The sequence below is a fragment of the Phacochoerus africanus genome, chromosome 2 (assembly GCF_016906955.1).
Source record: "Phacochoerus africanus isolate WHEZ1 chromosome 2, ROS_Pafr_v1, whole genome shotgun sequence".
Lineage (NCBI taxonomy): Eukaryota > Metazoa > Chordata > Mammalia > Artiodactyla > Suidae > Phacochoerus > Phacochoerus africanus.
The window spans coordinates 142,425,744-142,444,894 of NC_062545.1; the positions used below are offsets into that span (position 1 = coordinate 142,425,744).

A 19,151-nucleotide genomic window follows, 5' to 3' on the forward strand; every position below is an offset into this window, starting at 1 on the left:
AGAGAATACGTAAAGCTGTGGGACAATATCAAGAGATGTAAGATGCCCGCAAGTGGAATATCAGAAGAAAAAAAGAATGGATCAGAAGAGATATTTGAAACAATAATATTCAAGAGCTTTCCAAAATGAGTGACAAAAGGTCTAGGAAGCTTAGGATACCACACGAGATAAACACTAAAAAAACCCCAAGCATGGACATAATATATTCAAAAAACACAACACCAAAGACAAAGAGAAAATCCTGGAAGAACAAATAAAATCAGTCTTGAAAACTCTCTGATTACGTCAATGTGGTACTAGCATGTGAGCTATATATACAGACTATCTCTAGGCAAATTTCATATACTGTGCATATACAGACAAACCTTGGAGATACTGTCTGGGTGTTGGGTTCTAGGTCACTGCAATAAAGTTTTATCAGAATAAAAAATGCCTTTATTGTTTATCACAATAAAAAAATGCCTTTCTCTATATAAAAATAGCAAAGGGGACTACAGAGTGTGCCAGAGTGGCAATGCAGAGGGCCCTGCTCTGTCCCAAGTGCAGGGCACTGTGTTACCCACAATGGCACAGTTGCCAGCACACTAAAGTGTTTGCCCACATCTTTCTGCTACATGGGCGTGGCACCGTGATCTTGGGTGGAACAGCTGTCAAGTGGTACTAGCAAAGCCTTCCTTCTAGTAAGTATTCTTTAAAAAAATTTGTTTTTAGAGAGTTCCCGTTGTGGCTCAGTGGTAACAAACCTGACCAGGACCCATGAAGATGCCGGTTCGATCCCTGGCCTTGCTCAGTGGGCTAAGGACCTGGCGTTGCTGTGAGCTGTGGTGTATGCTGAAGACTCAGCTCGGATCCCACGTTGCTATGGCTGTGGTGTAGGCCAGCAGCTGTAGCACCAATTCGACCCCTAGCTCGGGAACTTGCATATGCTGCGGGTACAGCCCTAAAAAGCAAAAAATTAATAAATAAATAAAATTTAAAAAGTAAAGGAGTATTATTTTAAAAAATTAAAGTATAGTTGATTACAGGTTGTGCCAATTTCCGCTGTACAGCTAGTAAGTTCTTTCTTGCCTGCTGTGGTTCCTACATGGACACTAAGTAAGAGTGACTGACTCTTCTGCTGGGAACTCAAAGACCAGCGGATTAGGCTCTAAGATGGTCCACATAAGAGTCTGCCCCTTCAGAGGGTGTGGAGGAAATGGAGATGAGAGGTGGTCATTGTCTCCGTATTATAAGGAAAATGTGTCTCAGATGTGCATGGCCCCCGAGAGATGTGGTCACCCTGGACTGCCCAGCCTTGCTGGGGAGTGGAATCAGAATCCACTGCTACTCAGTGATGACTAAAAATTCTACTCATAAAAAAAAAAAAAAAAAAATTAGCGAGGCTGGCCAGAGGGACAGTCATTCAGTCACTGCGTGGACTGAAGTCAAGCTCTGGGATCTGTGCCTCTTCCCTCTCCAGTCCAGGCAAGGACAACCCAGGGAGACCACGGTGTTGAGGGTTCCTTTGAGGATGCCTGGCCTCCAGCCTGCTGTCTGACGCACAACTCTAAGGATGGTTCTGGAAAACACATCATTTTGCTTGCCACAAGACTATTCTGGAAGAAGCTACTAGGCACTTCATATGTCCTCTCCTTGAGGGTCCAACAGGATGTGTGTGTCGCTTTTTTTGGGCTTTACCTTGAGCAGCTGGTGACTATAGGTCCTGTAAGCAGATCAGGTATTGGTGGTAGGAAGTGCCTCACAACTGAAATTGTAGATTACCTCGAAGCAAATGCTTAAGGCTTTTTAGAAGCTTTGGGGGTGCAAATGGTATTAATGGGTTCTGTTCTCTTGGCTTTTTTGAAACCACCTATTTGAAGAATTCCATCTTTCTGAATTGTGTGCGTCTTTGAATATTACTTTAACTGATTAGCATGGTGGGGATTTTACATAACTGAATCCTTCCCATGTATAAGCAGCGCTACAGAGTTACTTTTTAGAAGTTGGTAACAGTGCTTTTTCAAATAGTTCTTGACATTTGTCTCAGGTTAAAAGTGCATCGTGTGAACCCTTGTTCTTCACTTTCATGTTTTTTTTTTTAACTGGGTCCAAAGTCTGAACAAACATTTTAAAAGATAGTTTTAGTTGAAAAATAAACAGACTTTTTCTATTTTTTCCAAAGTTTGGTAGCACAAGCAATATGAGCATAAAAGCCTTGGTGCATAAAACTCTGCCCTTATTCCTAACCATTCCTTAGGATGGACATTACCTAGGAATTACTCGGTCAAAGTATATCATGAATTTTATAAGACTTGGCAGGAGTGACCCAAGTGCTAAACAGAAAGGCTATGCCTCCCGAATGCTCAGTGACTGTGTGGTCTGCCCTGTCACCAGTTAATTCCTATTGCTATTTCACCATCTTTGCTAAATCAGCAGATTAAAATGCCATCAAACCATAGCTATACAGTTCCATCACATTAAAATTCCTAACTCTTCCAAGTGAAACTATTTCTACTTTCCAAGTGTTGTATATGACTGAAGAAGAAAAAAGAAAATTGGTTATCAACTTTGCAACCCATGAGCAGCAGGCTTGCACTGCATAAATAGGACAAGTTACTGCTGACAATCTAGTTTTCAGTATCTTCCTTCTGGGCAGGACACTTTTTTTGTTTTTGTTTTGTTTTGTTTTAGGGCCACACCCGCAGCATATGGAGTTCCCCAGGCTAGTGGTCGAATTGAAGCTGTAGCTGCAGGCCTAGACCATAGTCACAGCAACTTGGGATCTGAGCTGCGTCTGCAAACTACACCACAGCTCACGGCGACGCTGGATCCTCAACCCAGTGAGCAAGGCCAGAGATTGAACCTGCAATCTCGTGGTCACTAGTCAGATTCATTTCTGCTGCACCATGATGGGAACTCCATGCGCAGGACACCTTAACAAGGGTAACAAGAAGGCCATTATATATCTAATAAGGTGCCATCCTTCCAATTTTCAAATGCAGTGGATAAAACAAGGAAACTGTTCACACTTCAAATCCAATTCCTGCTGTTCCTGCGTCCAGCTATGTGACCTTGGGCTGATTGCCAAACATCTCTGAGCCTCAATCTGTCTGTTAGTTAATGGAAATAGTGTCTTTTAGCTGGCTGGGCTGTCTGAGGACTTCACTTGTCTGTGAAGGTACCTGGTACACAAACACTCAGTAAGAGGCCCCTGTGCTGCCTCTTCCCCTTATGGACAAGGGGCTTATCCCAAGACCCTGTCCAAGCAATTGTCCTGTACCAGGTGAAAACATCCTATTGCTATGGGCGATGGACCTAACTGATGTCTCAGGGATAGGAGCCACGTGTCAATGAAGGATACTAACCCATGGGGGCTGGGGGTTTTTTTATTCTATGAACAGAACGTGGGTGCACAGCAGGTCTACCCAGTGCCCTGTATGCATGGACCCGGGCATCCTCCAAGATGTGGAACTCCTCTCCAGAACTGATCTCTGCTCACAAAGTGCTCTTGGCTTTATTGCCCAGCCTTCTTTTTCCAAAGAAGGATGACCAAGGACTGTCAACCCTTGAGAAATTTCTCAGCTTTTCACACATTCTTGGCATGCAGAAGGCACTGTCTCGGGCACTGATGTGATGATGTTCACAACTGTCTCCATCTATGGGTGAGGTGTTCAAGATCAATGCGGGGAAAAGGAAAGAGTGAGGACTGGAACAAAATGCCAAGGTGTGTGCATGGATCACTGATCAGAATCCTTATTGGGTTGTTGTCAGAAAAACTGAGTCCTCTTCTCAAATAGGCTTGGGACACAATGTGTCAAAGCGTTCCTCAGAATATGTGTTAGGACATGCAGCCTCTGAAGGTGACTGTATCAATATTATTTTCCACTATGATTAATTATTTTAAATATAAAATGTATTACGAAAAATTGTATCTAAGATAAATTCCAATAACAGTTACATAATTGCACATGCTTTCCTTTTTTAAAAAAAAAACCCAACTTAGCTTTAGCGCGTTTTGCTTTTTTGTTGTTGTTAATTTCAAAAAAAAAAAAATTTTTTTTGGATGTCTGCTTAGCTCCATCATTGAAACTGGAAAGATATAAGGGAGTCTTTCTCACAGGTCAATTTACTGATTTACTCAGATGCAATAAGTAATTCAGAATTTTTTAAGAAATGACTGATGATCACTTTAAATGAGAAATACTAAAATTCAACCTCGGCATTTGAAATGTTAAAGCATATAAGAAATGGACTTTTAAAACTTCAAATGGGTTGCACAACTGCAATAACAAAAAAGGGTTCTCCTTAGCTTTTTAAAATAAAATTTCTGTAAAATAAAGTTTCTCTACCTTATGTTATCTGGGTTACTATTCCAAAGATGCCCTTGATCTTGAATTAAAGAAACAAGTATAGAAAAGAAATACTATGGACCTATAGTAACCCAAGGAAATGATCTACTTGGACATCAGTCTGTGCAGGTCAAAAGGTAAAAACTACCCCCACACACAAGTCACAATCCTCAAACCCACTGCTTTCTGGATGTAGGACTCTTGGGGTAAAATAGTGCAGCCTTGTCCTGGCAAAGGCCACATCACCTGCCTACCCCACCTCTGCGCCTACCTTGCCATCTCCGCATCGCCCCGCCTATCCCACCCATCCCCGCCCACCTCTGCCCTCTGGGAGCCCCAGGGCCCTAGCACTTTGGTCACCAGCTGCTCCTCCACCGCTCACCGCATGGTGTAGAGCAGCGTGCCGTCGTCCTCCAGCCGCAGCAGCTTGTTCGGCGTTGTCATGTTGTGGGCAATGGACTTCTTCCCATTGTGGAAGAATGTGTCTGGGGTCCAGATTTTGCTGGCGAGAAGGTTGTTGAGAGGGAGGCGCTGCATGGGCCCTTTAAACCGAAGCCTTTCATCTTTCCAGCTTTGTCGGAAAAACACATCAATGGTGTATTCCTAGTGCAAAGGGAGGCAACCAGGTGATGGCTCAGCAGAGGTGGACCCAGGCCAGTGCCTACAGGTGGAGAATGGCCTGGGTGGGGCCCTCCGGGTGGGGCCCTCCCAGGGACCTACCATTTCAGTGTCGGACACTGGGCCGAAGCTGGTGACGTAGATGTCCGTTCTCACCTGAGTGATTCGCTCTGAAACAAAGACACAGGTTCCTCACCAGGGCTCCCAGCTCACAATTCAGAGGGACATAATTCTGGGTGTGTGTGTGGGGGGAGGGGTTGAATGGAGTCAGGGAGCCTGCCTGCGTGGACTTTGCTTGTCAAAAACACGGAGAATGTCAAATCCTGTTTTAAGTAAATGTCCCTGTTAAACATGCAAATAACGGAGAAGGACTAACATTTTCCTTGGAGAATGCATTTGCCAGAGGGTCTCTCTCCTTTATGCAATGCAGCAAATTCAAACGTAGCACATCTAAATCGGTTACAGCCCAGGGTACTGCACACGCCTGGAAACAGGACATGATTCTCAGCACAAAATTAAACCAATCGTACCCTGAAACCATATTTTACTATTCATTTAGTTTTATCAACTTTATAGGGTCACAGTAAATACTGTGATTATGGCCCTAGTGAAAAATTAAACACAGAGCTTAACAATGTGAACAACTCTGGCAATGAACAGTGGATTTCTGAAAAAGGACTCCCATAGATAGAAGGGCATGAAGGTGATTACAAAGTATTTCTTAACACAGGATAACCTCAGCTTCAGTAACACGTAAGAAGTGGTTCCTCTATAGGTGGACCAGAATGGACAATAGCATTATCTGGAGAGAAAAGTGACTTTGCAGGGAGACCACTTTCCCTGGCTTCTGGCATTTGCAAACTGGTAATATGCAGGAGCCTTGGCAACCCCATCAATTCAAACTCCTGGCAGGGAACCTCTTTGAGGAATCATGTGAGTCACAGCAAACATGAGCTTGAGACTGGGTTTAAGCAAAAATTTCTGTTGGGCCTGGAAGGCCTCTGCCAAGGAGCACACACCCACCTCCGAGTCCTGGCCTCAGCCTGTTGTCATAGCCATCCAGGAGCCCGTCCAAGATCCTGGTGAATATCGTGATGTTGTCATTGGTCTCCTCTTTTACAGAACTGGTTGGCATTTGTGAAAAGCTTTTTAATGGAGAAACAAAAGAAAGGGTTTAAACTCTTGTAAGAAAAAACTCTTGTATGAAAGAGTGATTATTTCTTACAAATTCTTCTCAAGGTATAGCAACCAGGGAATAATACAGTGACTTGTCCTGGAGGGAGGGCATCTGAGAATGATCTTCGGTAACACCCATGTGACTGTTTCGCATACATAAGCCCTACTCTTGAATATCTTGAAAAGCCCTAATTCTCGAATAACCAAGCAGAGAGTGTTGGCTCTGGGCTGGCTGCCCATCAACCTCACATGATGCTCAAAAGCCATCCCTCCCAGATTCTGAGGAGCTGCTTGTGTCAACAGTATAACCATTTTTAAAACAAATTAGTCACTGAGCAGAGACAAGCAGGCTTAACCCACTCATAGGGGATTTCCAAGGTTTGGTTCAAACACAGAAAAACGGAGCCTTCCTTTTGTTCGTGCAGTAGGGCCAGGGGGTGTTAGGAGAACATTTAAAAACTTTATCCAAAGTTGAAAGATAAGATCGGTGTCCCCGAATTTCACTGGATCCTTAATTGGGAGCATCAGTGTTGTGAGCGTTATGTCAGGCCTAGAGCATATGGTGGAGGAACTATGGGGCCTTGGAAACCTCTCTGGGCTTCTGCATCATCAGCACTGCTAGTTGCTGGCACAGGAGCAGGAATTGTGAAGCCCAGCCTGAAAACCCTGGCTTTAAGTGATGCCGCCTCAGAGCAGAGTCTCAGGGACCACAGTGTCCTGTGTAAACAACTTACAATAAAACCCAGAGGTGGGCAGGCTGAACCTTCCAGGAGGTTCACAAGAAGACGAGTCTAGTTTGTATGATTCAGTGAAGTGACCCAGGCCTCAAAAATTCATGTCAACAGAGCAGCTAGAAATGAGAAGGGGCCTCGAGCAGATCCAGACAAACTGAGGAAGTGACTTGGAGGGAAAGAAAGTCACAAGTCGAGAAGATGGTCACATATACCAACATCATGGATTCTGCCTCAGGGGTCCATCACTGCTTTTTCAGACATGCAAATAGCAGGCTACGTATTGTTACTAAGAACCTGACCCACGCAACTTGGCCTGGCTTCCAGAGGAATTCACCCAGCTGAAGCCAGCTATGGTCCTAAGAAATCAGAACCCTTGGTACTTCGGAGCAGAACAGGGGGGCTCCTGGCACGGCCCTTAAGTGCCTGGCTGTGGAGCCCACCTTGGCTCACGGGTTTTCTCTTTCATGAAATGGCTGAAATGAAGCCTGAGTCCTGCCATCAGCAGGTGGATCTGAGGGCTGCCTCACCCACTTCTTGAAAATTGGTTATTTTCACAGATTGCATCAAAACAGATCAATTCTTGACTGGCCTAAAGTGACTGCCTTTTGAATAAGAGAGTATCAAGTTCTTTGGATCTAATTTTCCCATCACCATTAAGATGCATATAATCGAAGCACTCACAATCTCAAATTTGATCCTGTTAGGATGGAGCCCACAGACACAATGTTTTTACTCTGTGACTTCTTATTTAAAAATATTATATTCCTTTTTCTCTGACAGCCATTATAGTTTCACAGTTTAGAAGACAAAGCACTCAGCCTTGCAGACCCAAAGCCAGGAGAAATTTGTCCTCCAAGTTTGCGAAAGAAAGTCTGTTGAACTACTGCTCAAACTAAATCTGGCTTCACTGTCCACTTCTCATGGAGTTCCTAACTCTCATCAGTTTGGCTATTCAATTCTAGACTTGGCCCAAACGTCCAATTTTTGGAAGGTGCCCGTTGGCTCTTTAACTTAGAATAGAGGTGAGAGCATAAATAGAAAAAGCTTATGGCATTTTTTCCCTCTTTTTTGGCCACCCCGTGGCATATGGAGTTCCCAGGCTAAGGATCAGATCCGAGCCCCAGTTGCAACCTATGCTGCAGCTGCAGTTATGCCCAATCCTTTAACCCATTGTGCCAGGCCGAGGATCAAACCTGTTTCCTAGTGTTGCAGAGACATCTTGATCCTGTTGTGCCACAGCAGAGACTCAGAAAAAGCTTATCACTTATATGCAGTATCTAAAAAAGCTTAACTTACAGAAATAGAGAGTAGAATGGTGGTTACCAGGGGCTGGGGGGTGGGATAGACTTGGGGAGACATTGTTTAATATTACAAACTTGCCCCTAGAAGATAAATAAGTTCTGGAGAACTAATGTCTGGTACAGTGATAACATAGTGCTTATAGTCAACAATACTGTGTCATAAACTTCAAAGTTGCTAAGAGGCTAGATCTTAATTGTTCCCATCACAGAAGGAAATAATTATTCTACATGATAGAAGTGTCAGCTAATGCTAAGGTGGCGATCATATTGCAATATATAAATGTATCAAATCAACAGTGAAACTCACACAGTGTTTTATATCAATTACATATCAATAAAAATTTTAAAAATCAAAATCAGAAAAAAGAGAAAAAGCATGTCAATGTTTCAAGTAGATTTTTAAAAACTATCCATTAGCTGTTGTGAAAATGTTCTTACATTATATTTGATCTGAAGACCCGCGACTCTTAGGAGGTAAAGACCACAGAGAGGGCCCACAGACCATGCAGTTCCAGTGCCTGCCTCTAGGAGCATTCAGGGGCACTGCTCCATCACACTCAGAGAAACACCACTCCACGTGGTTCTGTTGTTGTTTGCTTTTTAGGGATATACCCTCAGCATATGGAGGTTCCCAGGCTATGGGTCTAATCTGAGCTACAGATGCTGGCCTACGCCAGAACCACAGCAATGCCGGATCCTTATCCCATTGAGTGAGGCCAAGGATCGAACCCAAAACCTCATGGTTCCTAGTCGGATTCATTTCCACTGCGCCATGATGGGAACTCCTCCACATGGTTCTGAATTCAACTTCACAAATATCCAAATCATTGCCGAATGCAGTGGTATAGTATGCAATGCCTAAGAATTCCAAAGCTAACCTTCCACTTTTAGGCCAAAATTAAAATAACTTTAAAAAGCGTTTGAATATATCTACAGCTACTTATACATAATTACACTTTTCTTGGAAGAGTTTCAGTATCTGCCTTTTTATGCTATAATTGCTTCTTGCAGTTATCCATTTTTTGTTGTTGTTTTGTTTTGTTTTTGATAGAGGCCATGGCTGGGGATTTGCCCTGATTTCATCTCTGTATTTACTGAAGGCAGGACCTAGGAGCTAGGAAACAGTTTCTTAAAAAGTCCTGAAAAAATGCCTGTCGGGGAAGTAGTGGTTCCTCTCATGAACAGCTGGGAAGTCCTCCTCAGTTCATAGGTCCTCCTCAATAACGATTCATCTGCAAGGATTTCCTTTGCGGCATAGCAGGTTAAGGATCCTCCATTGTCACTGCAGTGCCCTGGGTCACTGCTGTGGTGTGGGTTTCATCTTTGGCCCAGGAACTTCCACATGCTGCAGGTGTGGCCCAAAACACCCAAAACGGACCTGCAGCTTGTGGTTATGAAGTGCACCATTTTCACAACTAAGGAGATGAATACCCTTCCCTTCTCACAGAAAGCAAATGCCATGCCCACATACAGGAGACTCTCAAAGGGGTTTGGTGGACTTGCTCATGCATATCAAGTTGTATAACCTGTATGGGACTGCTTCTAACATAAAAAGCAACATCAGTTCGCTTTGTTCCACCCTGGCTAAGCTAAACCTCTTGAAAAACAAAAGAAGGCACAAATGCTGGACTGCGGCTTCAGTGAACAACTCTGTGCAGCGTCACATCTATGGGGCCTCCAGGAGGAAATCCTCCCTCAGCCCTCCAAGGCCTTCACTTGGGAGCAGAAAGCAGGCTCCTCACATCTTAACTGCCCTGAATAAAACTAAAGAGCTCTGCTGGCCTGCAGGTCAGCTGCGAACATCCAGATGCTTTAGGTTGAGCCAAAAGCTCTGTTCTGGAGGAGCAGGGAGGGCGAGATTTTGTGAGGTAAAACTAGACCCATTATTTCTGACAACAGCTTCTTATAAAGTAGAAAGAGTTGAAAATTTTGGTAACGTCCTCTTCAGTCTGAGGATGAATTACTAGGTTCTCTTAAAATAGGATCTATTTCCTTATACATGCACCTTTTCTACAAACACATGTCACATTTAGTCCATGACATACTTGCAACATTTTCAGATGATTGAGGTTCCAGAAAAGGGATGAGAAGGGAACAGTAGACTCAACCACCTATTGAAATATCCTCATGTTTTTCTCTCTCCCTGCTCAGGTATGGGTCTATACAAAAGGCATAAAGACTTGATCCCTAAGCTTGAACTCTGAGCCCCATATTCCGGCCTGAGGAAGGAAAGCAGTGGTTGTGACAAGGGCAGGGACATAGGTGGGACATGACACTCAGCATGGGAGGGCTTCCTAGAAAGCTGCGAGTGGCTCCTGCCAGACCTGAAGTTCTGGATCTTTTCAGAGACTTCTAATGAATTCAGTGGGGGATGGGCAGCTATGAAATGTGTTGCCGTTCGGGCTTATTTCACCAGCAGCATGTTTCAGAACTGTGAATGTGAATGAATGACTTTAGAAAGGGTAAACTCATGAAATTTCATGAACTGCCCGCCCCTCCCTGTTGTCTGACATCTGGGCTCTTCAAGATTCTGTGACTCTTGCATTAGCCTCTTCTGTCTTTCTAGACCTAGAGACTCAGTTTCTATTGATCTAGGAGGAATGAATACTGGAATTTTTAAGGTTCCCAACTGATCTTCACATAAGCCTTGGGGGAGAGTGACCTCTCTAAGCCTGTCTGGGTAGGACATGGAAAAGTTGCTCTGTGAGCCACCTGCCAGAGTGACTCTAAATGACCCCAGAGAGCATCTCTCCTCTGTTACATCTTCAGAGAGGCTGCTGGGTTGGATACAGTGCTTATTTCAGCAGCCACTCTCAACAAAGTTATTTTGGATATGGTATTGACCTTGTGTTCTGTGAGTACTGGCAATGTGAAGGTGACAAAGGTGACGCCCCCCACCTTAAGAACATGAGTGTATCTAAAAGAATGGCCACGTTCTCAAAGGATTTCTATAACACACAGTTGGTGCAGGAAGCTTTGCAATACACAAGCATTCTAGCAAGCCCAAGGAAAGGAATCGAACTTTGTCTGGGGTCAGAGGAGAGGAAAACAAACATGAGCCATGGAGCAGGAATATCAGGTCTCAAGCCGAAGGGGCTGTGAGCAGTGACACTGAGAAAAGAAATAATGATGCCTGCAAAGGGCATGCAGGAACTCTGGTGAGAAGAGCCACATGTTCAGGTCAAACTGGAGCACATTCACGTGCCTCGCTCCACTCCTATGATCTGACTTGAAGGTGGTGGGAGACTCAGAGCATCTTCACAGGGATACCTTCTTTCCTTGTGGCCCCTAGGATGCTTAGGGATGATGGACTTAGTGGAGGCACCTGGAGGCATAAAGGCCCAGTACTCAGGAGATGGCAGGGGCCTAGGACAGGATGGTTGAGGCCATCAGCGGAGTTTCTTGTGGGGCTGGGCTGGGGGCGGGGAGAGGGGAGGGCCGGGGAGGAAGCGGGAGGAAGGAGTCTGAGTACAACAGGATAGAGATCCCAAGAAAGCTCTCTCCAAAATCAGCCAGTTACCAACAAAGTATGACTTGGGCAGTAGAATCTATGCATTACCCAAGTGGGGAGAGAGCAAAGAGTTGCATTATTAGTCAAATCTAAGAGTCTCTTTATGAGAAAATTTTACTCCAATGTAACTTTCTATCAGTATTACAATCTCTGGTGATAATAATATGCTATAGATTCTATCTTTAAAGGTGCTTCATTTTACCAAATGATGCCTGATGACCTCCCCTGGTATTGGTATTTTAAAGGGTACACGTTCAAGGGGTAGCATCATTTCCAGGGAAGAAAAATCTTTTGAGTCTTGTACTACAAATGGTGCTACCGATGGCCACATGTGATGCATTTCCTGTGACCGTGATCTCTGCTTGCGCCAACAGCCATTTTTGATTTCTAGAAAATGAGTTAGATAATGGCATCTGCAGACTGGAGTTAATGTGAACTGATTTGGGGCTTGAATGGGCTTGCTTTTAGGCGGCAGTGAATCTGTCTTCCTGGATTGCATTTCTTTCTGCATTCTTTCTCCAGTGTTTAATTGCTTCTGAGAAATGTATCTCTAGTTTTTTGGCTTGTTACTTTAAGAGCATTAAATAAGCAGCTCTCCTCAAATCTCCAGTGTGTGCGCCACTTTAGCTAACCAAAAAGTATGTAAAATTTTATTCAGTGTTGCCAATGCTGTGACTTGGATCACTGCTGTGGTATGAGTTCAGATCCCTCGCCCAGGGAATTTCTCAATATCTCAGGCGCAGCCAAAAAAATACCGTGAAATTTTTTAAAAACATGGTGATGTGAAAGTCAACCAGAATTTCCAAATAACATTTGTTCCCTCTTATGATGGAAAACCTGGATTGACACATGCTTTATGTGGATAAAGTCATGGCCATAAAACATTATGCTGGAACTCTCAGATTGCTTCTACTCCCTTGGGCTGCATGCCACAGGTGTCCCCAGTCCCGCCTGCCAGCCACCTGGAGAGTGCTCAAGTCCACCCTAACCCTGCCTGCCACCTCTCTGGTAGATGCTCCACTCTTGTCCTCACCACCATAGCCTCCTTCCCAGTCTAGAGTTTGCAGGCCATGCCCCCTCAGCTGATCCTGCCCACTTCCCTAGACTCAGTCCCTTCAGCATCACTGGATGCCCCATGGATGTGATCATAAAGCATACGGATCATCCCTGCACTCACCACACACAGTTTTCCCTCCTTCCCTCACCGTTGCCATCAGTGATTACAGCCGCTATCATCCATCAGGTCTTCAGAGTCTTTAATTCACCCTCTACTCCTTTCCAGGTATTACTCCATCCCTAGCCTCTCTTCTCACTAAAACTCACTGAAGACTTGTCTCCTCTCGAGGTCTTGCTGCCTCTCCTCCCTTCTCTTACTCCCGCTTGACTAAGGCTTTGCCCACCTGCCTCCCAGTGCAAACTATCTCCTGGATGTTCAGTTGCATTGCCAACCCCAAGGGTCCAGTCTCAGTCATCATCTGATCTTAGACCACATCACCTTCTCATAACACTTTTCCATATGGCTACAGGACACAGCTCTCCCTTCTTCTCTCCACTGGCCTCTTACCCTCCTGACCTAAAACACTGGCATGTTCCAAGGTAGTCCAGGGACCTCCTTTCAGTCTACATGCAATCCCTAACTGATCTCATTCAATCCAATGGCTATAAATATCTCTCTGCCGTGGAAGAGATGTCATGTCTCCTGCTCCAATCTCTCGGACTCGGGACCTGTGTGTCCAACTGCCTACCTGGCCTTGGCTATCTGACCAGCATCTCACAGGTCCAAAACTGCCCTCCTGATTCTCAACCTCTTCTCCAAATATCTCCTTCAGGTAAAGGAACCAGTAGCATTTTCAGGTCAAATACCCAGGAGGTCCTCTTCTTTATGTTCACATCAACCCATCAACAGATCCTGCTGGTCAAAGTGTCCTTCCGGGTTACTGCATTTGCCTCTTAACTGACATCCTCGGTCCCTCCTTTACTGCACCTCTCCATTCTAGACTCCTGGTTTATTCTCCACGTGGCAGCTGGAGCCAGCTTGAATGTTTGTCACTCTACTGTCACATCTCAATGGGATCGTATTTCACTGACTTCAACAGCCGACTGCTCATTCTGGTGTTACCCAGCATGGCCCCTAAGGACCTGCGTGATCAGTCCATCAGTCCCCCATGGTCTCTCTGATCCTGCCTCCCACCACCCCTCCCCTTGCTGCCCTATACCCACTGCCCTTCTCACCTGGCCAGTCTTCTCCATGAAGAGTGCTGCTCCCATCCTCACTTTCTTTAGACATCTGCTTGAGTGCCTCCCTCCAGCACACCTCGCTGCTTCCTACTCTGAATCACTCTGCATAGCAACACTTGTGTCCTCACTAATGAGTATATGTTTACTGTACTCCAGACGTTGTCCTCCTGGACGGCAGACTCTACTCTGCCCACTGCAGGGTGTCAGCACCAAGACTAGTGCCTGGCACATAGGAAGAACCCAATAAACACTGATGCATCAGCAGGACACATTCCTCCAGGATGATCACATCCTGGTTCCTGGAACCTGTGACTGAATGTGCTACCTTACTATTTTTTTTTTGTCTTTTTGTCTTTTCTAGGGCCGCCCCTGCGGCATATGGAGGTTCCCAGGCTAGGGGTCTAATCAGAGCTGTAGCCGTCGGCCTATGCCAGAGCCACAGCAACACAGGATCCGAGCAGAGTCTGTGACCTACACTGACCTACACCACAGCTCATGGCAACACTGGATCTTTAATCCACTGCGTGAGGCCAGGGATCAAACCGGCAACTTCATGGTTCCTAGTCAGATTTGTTAACCACTGAGTCACAACGGGAACTCCTGAATGTGCTACTTTACATGTCAAGGGAGAGCCTGCAGAGGTGACAAAGGTTATGGATTCCATTGTGCCCCTTGCCCCCGCCCCCATAGGTCTAGTAAACCTTGGGTGTCTCCTGGTCACAACATCCTGAAAAACAGCTAGCCTGGACCTAGCACTGCTTGCCGACTTGGTCATGTTTTGGCATTTAGCCTACATGTAGCTACTCATTCTTCACATCAACCCTGTGATGTAGGCTCTGTTTTTTGTTCGTTTGTTTGTTTTTGGTTTTGTTCTTTGCTTTGTAGGGCTGCACCCACAGCGTATGGAAGTTCCCAGGCTAGGGGTCGAATCGGAGCTGCAGCTGCTGGTCTACACCACAGCCACAGAAATGTGGATCCGAGCCATGTTGTGACCTACACCACAGCTCATGGCAACGCTGGATCCTTAACCCACTGAACAAGGCCAGGGATAGAACCCGAATCCCTGTGGATACTAGTTGGGTTCATCCTCGTGGATACTAGTTGGGTTCATCCTCAGGGATACTAGTCAGGTTCATTACTGCTGCACCACTATAGGAACTCCAGGATCTGTTATTAACTGCACTTAAAGATTAGGAAACTGAGGAGTTCCTGCTATGGCACTCTGGGTTAGGAATCTGGCTGCAGAGATATGGGTTCCATCCCCAGCCTCGTGCAGTGCGTTAAAGGATATGGTGTTGATGCAGCTCTGCAGTATAGGTTGAAGCTGTGGCTCAGATTCTGTGTCTGGTCTGAGAACTTCCATATGCCATGGGTGTAGCCATTAAAATATATATATTTCCTATACATATTTTCCTATATATTAGGAAACTGAGTTACAGGAAGGTTTAGTAATTCCAATGCCATGCAGTAAAAGTGCAGCAACAAGGACCAGAGCAGCTTGACTGCCCTCTGTCCAAATGATACCTACATCCCCCAAATAGGAACCAATTGATTATAGAATAATGGCCCAATTGCTTTGCTGTTGTTGAAACTGAAAATGAACTGGCCTTGGGTTTCATTAATTTTAGGTTTGCTTTTTGATCTTGAAATAAATTGTTAAATAAGTACAAATAAAATAGAATTTTCAATGAACTGCTAAAGCCTGTTTCATAGTATATCTTACATTTCCTAACATATGATCCCTTCTCTATAATATACTTCACAGTTCATATTTTGTATTTGACTTTATTCAGGCTACTCTTTTGTAGCCTATCTTTAGAGTAGTGTTATTTGAGTTCTAGGTTAGGACATTATTTTGTTTCCCCATTCTGTCCCTTTTCGTTGTACCTTAAATAGTCAATATTCAGACATTCCGGAGAAGGTCCTGCATGGACAGTGTTAGCCCAGGCCCTGAGCTCTGACATGGATCCTGACTTTGACACTTTCCAGGCACATTTCTCTATTGCCTGAACTCTTTTCACCTACAAAGCTAGGGTTCTGTGAAAACTACACAGTACATTTTTTTAAAACACATTCTGGAAATGAAGGAGATATACCCATATAAACACTGATAATTACTGTTGCAGTCCTATGATAACATTTTTCTATCTTTTTTGTTTTGTTTTATTTTGCTTTTTAGGGCTGCACCTGCTGCATATGGAAGTTCCCAGTCTAGGGGTTGAATGGGAGCTACAGCTGCCGGGCTACACCACAGCCACAGAAACTCGGGATCCGAGCAGCATCTTCGATCTACACCACAGCTCACAGCAAGGCCAGATCCTTAATCCACTGAGTGAGGCCAGAGATCAAACTTGTAGCCTCATGGATACTAGTCAGGTTCACTACTGCTGAGCCACATTAGGAACTCCCAATATTTTTCTACTTTTGATTCTAATATTTTCCTTTGAAACTTCACACCAATTAAAATAGGCATGTTATGCAATTGCACCTTTGTAAAAATCCAAAAGCCTACATTCTCCTTCTCCCCTTGAACCAAGCCAGTGACTCATCTTGGAGCTGATCGGCAGACAGGGCTGGCTGGGTCGACTCTGGCTGCCCGTCCTTCTGAGCTTTGCCTTAGCTCACTGCCCGCTGGCATGATAAAACTGCCAAGAGTTTTTTCTATATAATAGGTAATTTGGAAGTATTTTCTTTTGGTGCTTTAGAAAGAAATGTTGGACATTACTCTGTAGCAGGGTCTTAGTCACCTAAAATGTTTACACTAGATGAGATCCCTGGCCATCCCCAGGACTTCTACCTAGACGCTCCATCACCTGTGTGTATCCTAACTGCTTCACAGCACTTCTCTGTGTTTTCGGTTTTTGTTTTTTTTAAATAACTTTTACGATGACTGTTTGTCCTAGTCTCGTGAACCTACAGTTACAGGCAGGAAAGAACTTGCCATCTGGGGATTCACAAGAGAGAACTTGCCATTTAAAAAAGACATTGTGAGTACTTGAATGACTCAGAGAAAGAGAGTACTTTCTGCTCTAGTTAAAAGAAGAGAACCGTCCTTGAGAACGTGTATAAACAAGTCCTCTTCATGAAACCAAAGGTCACAGTTAGCATGCTCATGTAGACTGAGAAGAAGAACCTTATCTATTCCTGCTCTTAAGTTCTTCTATGAGAATATGCCTGTAATAAAATACTGTTTTCCAAAGCCTATTTGAATTATAGCTCCCATGTGATAAAATTCTAACTCATTTTCATATTTTCCAATAGATAAACCTCTCAAAAATGTTTAATACGGTTAAATGAATGGAATCAGATTTTTCCTTATCATTGAGTTGATAATTCTCAAATGTATCTTACAATTATTCCGGGTCAATCAAGTCTGATAAAGTATGATTTTTCAAATGATAAAAAATTAATTCAAGATTAAATTTTTTTTTTGTCTTTTTGCTATTTCTTTGGGCTGCTCCCACGGCATATGGAGGTTCCCAGGCTAGGGGTCGAATCGGAGCTGTAGCTGCCAGCCTACGCCAGAGCCACAGCAATGCAGGATCCGAGCCGCGTCTGCAACCTACACCACAGCTCACGGCAATGCCGGATCGTTAACCCACTGAGCAAGGGCAGGGACCGAACCCACAACCTCATGGTTCCTAGTCAGATTCGTTAACCGCTGCGCCACAACGGGAACTCCTCAAGATTAAATTTAATATGATGTATTTTGACATGACATTGACTCAAACGCTGTTTCTGTGCTAGTTTTTTATACCATGTGCATTTGATTACTGGTCTCGTTAAAATAATGATAATGCCCCAAATTATACCTTGTCCCTAAACGTGACATCGCATAAGGCTGACAGTCACATAAGGCCTCTGCTCTGTTATACACTTGACTCATGCTCTGTTATATAACTTAAAACTAACAAAAGAATTACAAAGGCTATTGAAAATGAGCTACTAGTGGCTCTGATCAAATTTACGGAATAAAAGAGGTAAGAAATGAGACCTTTTTTTTCCAAAGCAATTTTACATTAATTATCTCTTATAGTCACCAAATATATTTTACCTAACACATTTATAAACTTTCTGATTGCCAAATCCACATGCTTTTCACAACCACTGAGATAAATTTGTATGGCACAGAAGCACGAGTGTGCTTGCCTCTTTCCTTCTCCTCCCTGACTGGTTTCCCATCATCCTCCTAACCCTCCACTACATCTGGTTTCCTTTATGTATTTACAGACACCAGCATTTCCCCTGTCCCACAAAGTTCAAACCAAGGCCTTTTGTGCTTCCCTGTTCACCTTTCTTTGGAACCAAACTACATAAACTCTTTCTTTGGGGGAAAATAACAGCGCTTACCCAAACTCTTTTTTTCCTCGTAATCTCAGAATGGAAAACTCTCACTACTGCAATGCAGAGAAAACCTTCCAGAATTACACCCCCTTTCCCTAGAGATTGGTCTGACCTAGTCCTTCCTTGCATGTGAAGTCAAGGGGGGAGCTCCAGGACCACCAGGGTTTGCTCTGAGAAGGGCTGCGTACAGGACCCCAGGATGACCAGCTCAGTGAACTTCCCCAGGAAGCTGCCCATCACTCTCACCTCCCCTACTATAAGACAGGGCTACTGATGCTTGGCTCATGAGGGTCCTCCTAGGGTGTCCCTAAAACATAACAAGAGGCACTCCATATTGCAATAGCTTTCTGTCAAGATTTTAAGCCAATAAGTGAAACCTTTTTTGCAATTCGACAAAACTACTCCTAAGCACATTTAGAGCAATAAGCAAGTGAGGAGAAGTAAGTAGGGATGTCAAGATGTCTTCTGTAGAAAACCACACCCTGCTGGGCAGGGCATGTGAAGCAGGCTTGCCGCTTTGCTATAGACCTGGTCATCAGAGGCAACTGGACGTGTAGGGCCGAGAGCTAAAAGCACTCAGAAGGGCTGATGTAAAATTCCACTTACAGGAAGCTCATCTAATAGAAATGATCTCAAACACTTAAAACAATTGTAAGCCGAATATGATCACTGTAGGAAAATGTATAATAGCACACCTCGAACAAGGCAAATATCCCAAATTAGGAAAGAAGCTGATGGTGACACACTGCAATCATACTCATCCATTTTAAATCATGCATTTTAGAGTGTGTAATAACAAAGTATTGGTATGAAGAAAGCAGGAAAATACAAAACTGACGGTACAGTATAACCCCAACTGTATAAAAGTAGACACAGAAGGAAGGGGAAGAAAACACCATGA

General features: G+C 44.2%; 1 protein-coding gene across 3 annotated transcripts in view; it reads right to left on the bottom strand.

Moving 5' to 3' along the window:
• GABRA5 (gamma-aminobutyric acid type A receptor subunit alpha5) overlaps positions 1 to 19,151 on the bottom strand; it is an 89,384-nt gene that overhangs the window by 65,925 nt on the left and 4,308 nt on the right. For all 3 annotated transcript variants that reach the window (XM_047769458.1, XM_047769459.1, XM_047769460.1), the window contains 3 exons: positions 5,970 to 6,091; positions 5,049 to 5,116; positions 4,711 to 4,931 (listed from right to left, as the gene is read on the bottom strand). In XM_047769458.1, coding sequence (XP_047625414.1) covers positions 4,711 to 4,931; positions 5,049 to 5,116; positions 5,970 to 6,091 — 411 coding nt within the window. The remainder of the gene's footprint in view (positions 1 to 4,710; positions 4,932 to 5,048; positions 5,117 to 5,969; positions 6,092 to 19,151) is intronic.